Raw genomic sequence first — 6,110 nt, 5'->3', positions numbered from 1 at the left:
TGTCCAAGCAATAAAAAAAGGACACATTTAATTTATAATGTGTCTTAAATCTCATTTTGTTAAAAAAAAAAAAAAATCGAATCGAATCGTGAAATCAAAATCGCGAATCGAATCGGGAGTTGAGTGAATCGTTACAGCCCTAATAGACTGACAGCCGATTAAAATATGTATTTTATATTTATTAGTATTATTTGTAGATTTATATTATTAAATATATATTAATAGAAATATATCCACATATGCAGTGATTACGTGATTGCGTCTCTCCTCACAGGACGACTGTAGTTTTGAGTCTGAGCTCATGCTGCATCTGCAGAAAGAGGATTATGTTGGAGGAACAACAAAACCAAACGCTGACGAAATCACTCGACAGAAGAAGACTAAACTAAACACGGCTGATCGTGAGAGGAGACTCACTCATGCTGACCACTGCTTAGACGAAACCCGTGAAGATCAGAGAGGAGAGGACAACAGCAGATCTGTGACGTCTGCAGAAAACACAGAGAAGTGTTTAAATCCGAGCGCCGGGAACGAGGTGGATCTGATTGATCTGTTAGAAGACCCCTGCGTTCAGGAGGACGAGAGCTCAGATCTTCAGCACATGTTCTATCAGCCTGAACTCTGTCCTAAACGCTGCCGTCACAATCTGACCACCGCAGCTTTTCAGACCATCCTCGCCAACGTCAAAGATCTCCTGTCCAGATCTCCACCGAAGAACTGTGAGTTTGATCTCCCAGAGATCAGCACAAACCTCAGTGATCCACCACTCGGTGATCCGTTTCAAGTGACGTTCAGCCTGATCGCTGACGAGCCGTCGTTTATTGAAGAGGAGCGTGACGTGGATCAGAAACCAGCAGGAGATGCTCTTTCTCCAGGCTGGGACCAGCTGTTTGACGACGCTGAAGAGCCAAAGGAAGACCAGGGGAGCTTGAACGAGAGCGTCGACCTGTTCGGAGACGATGAAGCATTCCTTCAGATGAGTGTTCCTGACGTTCAGACGCCCGACAGGAGCACAGGACCTGAAGGAAAGCAGCAGGCTCCTGCTGACGGAAGCAGAGGATCCGAGCAGGACTTCAACTGCTCACAGGTAGGGATGGAACGATTAACGGTTTGACCATAAATCATGATAAAATTCCCGTTTCATATTTTAATTATCACTAAAACCGTATTCGATTACCGCAATTTGAACAACTGAGGATAAATAAATTCTATCCAGCAAAGTTTTGAGTAACAAAACAGCACACAGAGTCGTGTAGTTTTGTGTGAAAACATGTCGGAAAGCTGGGAGGATGTAAAAGAGTGCTAAGAGAATTATGCAAATGAATACATGACCCTGGAGCACAGGTATATTTGTAGCAATAGCCAACAATACATTGTATGGGTCAAAATTATCAATTTCTCTTTTATGCCAAAAATCATTAGGATATTAAGTAAAGATCATGTTCCATGAAGATATTTTGTAAATTTCCTACCGTAAATATATCAAAACTTAATTTTTGATTAGTAATATGCATTGCTAAGAACTTCATTTGAACAACTTTAAAGATGATTTTCTCAATATTTAGATTTTTTTGCACCCTCAGATTCCAGATTTACAAATAGTTGTATCTCAGCCAAATATTGGCCTATCCTAACAAACCATACATCAATGGAAAGATTTTGAAGAAAGTTATGAGATGATGCATAAATCTCAATTTCAAAAAATTGACCCTTATGACTGGTTTTGTGCTCCAGTGTCACATATATGAATTAATGAATGAAGATTCTGACTGTCTTCAGAAAAGATTTGATGTCATTTTGTTTCATCTCCTCTCCATGTAATACTTAATAAAGTAGTTTTTTAATCGCAATGCTTTGTGGACGGAAACAGCTGTAATTCTGCTGCTCCAGAAGCGCCACCTGCTGTCAGAGAGTGGATTTACAGAGACTCACATTCAGTCTGTGTGCAGTTTCTGTCTGGACTAAAAACGGACTGAATCTGCATGCCCTGCTGTCAATTTTGACCGGTTGTTGAAAAACAAACGTATGTGGATTCTACACACTTAAACAATTCGGATAAGGTATCTAGAGTTATTTATGGAGCATATGAAATACATATTATCATTTATTAATCAATTATCATTTTGACTTATCCCTATTCTTTATTTAAAGGATGAAATTTAAGGTTTACCATTTTATGAAACCTTTTCAATGTTTTATTTGAACATTTCGTACATGTTATTAGATAAACTGTTGTCGTTTAAAATCCAGACATCATTGCTAATGTTATTGTTTTAGTGTTTATGCAAACAAAAAGTCATTTTATTTCACGATTTTTTTTAGAAATATCATGATTCACGATTTTATGACGATTATTTGTCATGTTGGTTTTTCTGTTTTGCAAGCTGTTTGAGCATTACAGCCAAACTAATTTACCTATTATAAAGACAAAGCCTTTCAAGGTAACAAAATATACAAAAGTATGGCAGTTATTTAGGCCAAAGTGGGTGAAGATAAAAATCTGTCATTATTTTATCTTTGTTATTAAAAAATTAGAACAAAGATACACATTGCAAATACACATAGTATAAAATAAAATAAACAGTGTTTTATTTTCAGGTAGGCTACAATAGGTGTATTGAGCATTCAAAAAATCATTATTCCATCCCATTATTTTGTCTGGTATTAAGAAAGTAAAAATAAACAAAAAAAAAACAGGTGCGCACAACACGCAGAGTAACGTTAGTTTCGTTTTGTGTGAAAACATGGAGGAAAGCTGGGAGGTTTTAATTATACATATTAATATGAATCAATTACATGAATGTACCTCTGAAGATTCTGACTGTCTTCAGAAAAGATTGGATGGCATTTTGTTTTCACCTTCGCTCCATGTAATAGCTAATAAACTAGTGTTCTTTACGGGAAACAGCTGTAATTCTGCTGCTCCATGAGCGCCACCTGCTGTCAGAGAGTGGATTTACAGAGACTCACATTCAGTCTGTGTGCAGTTTCTGTCTGGACTAAAAACGGACTGAATCTGCATGCCCTGCTGTCAATTTTGACCGGTTGTTGAAAAACAAACGTATGTGGATTCTACACACTTAAACAATTCGGATAAGGTATCTAGAGTTATTTATGGAGCATATGAAATACATATTATCATTTATTAATCAATTATCATTTTGACTTATCCCTATTCTTTATTTAAAGGATGAAATTTAAGGTTTACCATTTTATGAAACCTTTTCAATGTTTTATTTGAACATTTCGTACATGTTATTAGATAAACTGTTGTCGTTTAAAATCCAGACATCATTGCTAATGTTATTGTTTTAGTGTTTATGCAAACAAAAAGTCATTTTATTTGTTGTTTGTTGATTTTAAATGTAAAACTTGGTGGAGTGATTGATGTGTCAGTACTTTTTGAACATTTCCAGCACATTTTAACAATACCGTGATAGTTTTGGTCACTATAGTCGTGATAAATTTTCATTCCGTTACATCTCTACTCGCAGGACTTCTTCTCTGTCAACTTTGAGCTGGGCTTTGACTCTGAGGAGGAGGAACCGACTGATCTGGGAGCAGCAGACGTCACTGCATCAGCTGTGAAAGCGCCTCCGGTCGGAGGAAACCTGGCGCTCTTGAGATCTGAGCGATCGCCGCTGGTCTCAGATCAGTGTAGGACGAGACCCAGCGCTTCCACACCAAACCACACGATCCTGCCTCCACTGGGCCGAAGAGCAGAAGATCAGCCGCGCTCGCGTCCATCAGCGCTCAGATCCGCACACACAACGCCTCAGCGCCGGCCCTCATGCACAGGTTTACAGGCTTTCCTCGTATAGTTATGATATGTGACCCTGCAGCACAAAAGCAGTCTTAAGTCGCTGGGGTATATTTGTAGCAATAGCCAACAATACATTGTATGGGTCAGAATTATAGATTTTCTTTTATGCCAAAAATCATTAGGATATTAAGTAAAGATCATGTTCCATGAAGATATTTCGTAAATCTCCTACCGTAAATATATCAAAACTTAATTTTTGATTAGTAATATGCATGGCTAAGAACTTCATTTGAACAACTTTAAAGATGATTTTCTCAATATTTAGATTTTTTTGCACCCTCAGATTCCAGATTTTCAAATAGTTGTATCTTGGCAAAATATTGTCCTATCCTAACAAACCATACATCAATGGAAAGCTCATTTATTCAGCTTTCAGATTTTGTGGTTCAGCACAAATCAGTGTTCATACAGAGGTGTTTCAGGACTGATGTGTGATGTCTCTGTGTTTCAGGCGTGTTGAGCAGTGACAGCGAGGATGAGACGAATCTGAGGACTCATAAAATCAATCCGGTGTTTTCTCCAGAGGTCAGATTTGTCGTGTGACACTAGCTATGTTTCCATCCAGGAATTCTTTAGGAATATCACATAAAAAAAAAAAACCTGAATGGAAACGCCAAGATGTGCATAAAATCTTTAACGTATGCAGAAAAAAAACATGCAATCAGTTGAGGTGGATCATTTTTTATTTGATAAAAAAAAACATGCTCTTAAACTATGATGGAAACACATTTACCAAATGCGTCTTTTTTTTTTATTTTGTATATATTAACGTAATTTTGCTTGAAGTTGTTGTAATAGTGTAACATATTTTTGTCTTTATTTTTTCAGTTTTATTACTGAAACTGTTAACCTAAAAAAAATTAAACCATATGAAAATTAAATGTTTCCTTGGATAAATACGTTTTTATATTTTGTTACAGTTGAAGTTTAAGTAAGAGTTTAGTTTTTGTTAACTATAATAACCCTGATCCGAATGCAAGATAACATGACGGCTGGGCGATTTCATATCAGTCGATATCTTTAATTATCACGATAAATGTCGAATCTCTTATTTCTTTCAAGTTTAAAGCCAGGTTTTTGCTCCAAAGTGAAAGATGTTCCTTAATTATCCTTAACAAAATAAATATCTTAATAGAAAAATGTATTTCTTAGTTTCTGCATGTTCTAATGAGTGATATTGTTTCTAATCAAGAAACAGGTTTGTGTTGCCTGATAATATTAATAATAATATTACTTTTTTTTGTCTCTTAGAAATCCACATTTGATAGTAGCTTGAATTACTTGGGATGCAGATTCTAAATTTTTGTTCATTATTAAAATCCGTAACATCTGTAAAAATTGTAGCAACCATAAAATAGTTTTTTTTTTTTATTAACCATTGGTCTTCCATAGCAGCATACATTTAAATCATGATAAACACAGTTAAAAGTTAAAATAAACACACATATAGCACCTCAATACCATGGTAAAAATACAACTAAATGGTTTAAAGGTATTTGTATGAAAAAGTCAAGTCGTCACCTTTATTTATATAGCGCTTTTAACAATACAGATTGTGTTAAAGCAGCTTTACAGTATTAAATGGGAAAGTAGAGTGACAATAATGCAAAATGACAATAGTAAACACTCAATTTTCAGTTAAAGGCAGTTCATCATTGAATTCAGTGATGTCGTCATCCAGCTCAGTTCAGTTTAAATAGTCTCTGTGCAATCAAGTCGACGATATCGCTGGAAAATAAGTGTCCCCAACTAAGCAAGCCGGAGGAACCAAAACTCCATCGGTGACAGAATGGAGAAAAAAACCTGGGGAGAAACCAGGCTCAGTCGGGGGGCAGTTCTCCTCTGGCCAGACGAAACCAGCAGTTCAATTCCAGGCTGCTATCAAATAGCACACCTAGGTTCCTAACTGATGACGAAGAATTGACAGAGCAGCCATCGAGTCTTAGAGAGTGTTCTAGGTTATTACATGCAGAGTTTTTCGGTCCAAAAGAATGTTGTGGTCGATAGTGACGAACGCAGCGCTAAGCTCCAGTAGCACTAATAGAGAGATACAACCACGATCAGATGATAAGAGCAGGTAATTTGTTACTCTGATGAGAGCAGTCTCAGTACTATGGTACGGTCTAAATCCTGACTGGAAATACTCACAGATACCGTTTTTCTCTAAGAAGGAATATAATTGTGAGGATACTACCTTTTCTAGTATCTTTGCAGAAAAGGGAGATTCGAGATCGGTCTGTAATTAACTAGATCTTTGGGGTCAAGTTGTGGTTTTTTGATGAGAAGC

At 36.6% G+C, this 6,110-nt stretch overlaps 1 protein-coding gene across 9 annotated transcripts in view; it reads left to right on the top strand.

Annotated features, from left to right (window-relative positions):
• The window catches only part of fancm (FA complementation group M), a 51,998-nt gene that overhangs the window by 29,992 nt on the left and 15,896 nt on the right, over positions 1–6,110 (top strand). For all 9 annotated transcript variants that reach the window (XM_016484432.1, XM_016484435.1, XM_016484440.1 and 6 more), the window contains exons 15-17: positions 275–1,087; positions 3,495–3,798; positions 4,275–4,348. In XM_016484432.1, the coding sequence (XP_016339918.1) occupies positions 275–1,087; positions 3,495–3,798; positions 4,275–4,348 (1,191 nt within the window). The remainder of the gene's footprint in view (positions 1–274; positions 1,088–3,494; positions 3,799–4,274; positions 4,349–6,110) is intronic.

This window comes from Sinocyclocheilus anshuiensis, unplaced genomic scaffold, assembly GCF_001515605.1.
Source record: "Sinocyclocheilus anshuiensis isolate Anshui unplaced genomic scaffold, SAMN03320099.WGS_v1.1 scaffold1569, whole genome shotgun sequence".
In the NCBI taxonomy this organism is placed as follows: domain Eukaryota; kingdom Metazoa; phylum Chordata; class Actinopteri; order Cypriniformes; family Cyprinidae; genus Sinocyclocheilus; species Sinocyclocheilus anshuiensis.
The sequence above is the reverse complement of the archived record's forward strand: the minus strand, read 5'-3'. Positions and strand labels throughout refer to the sequence as shown.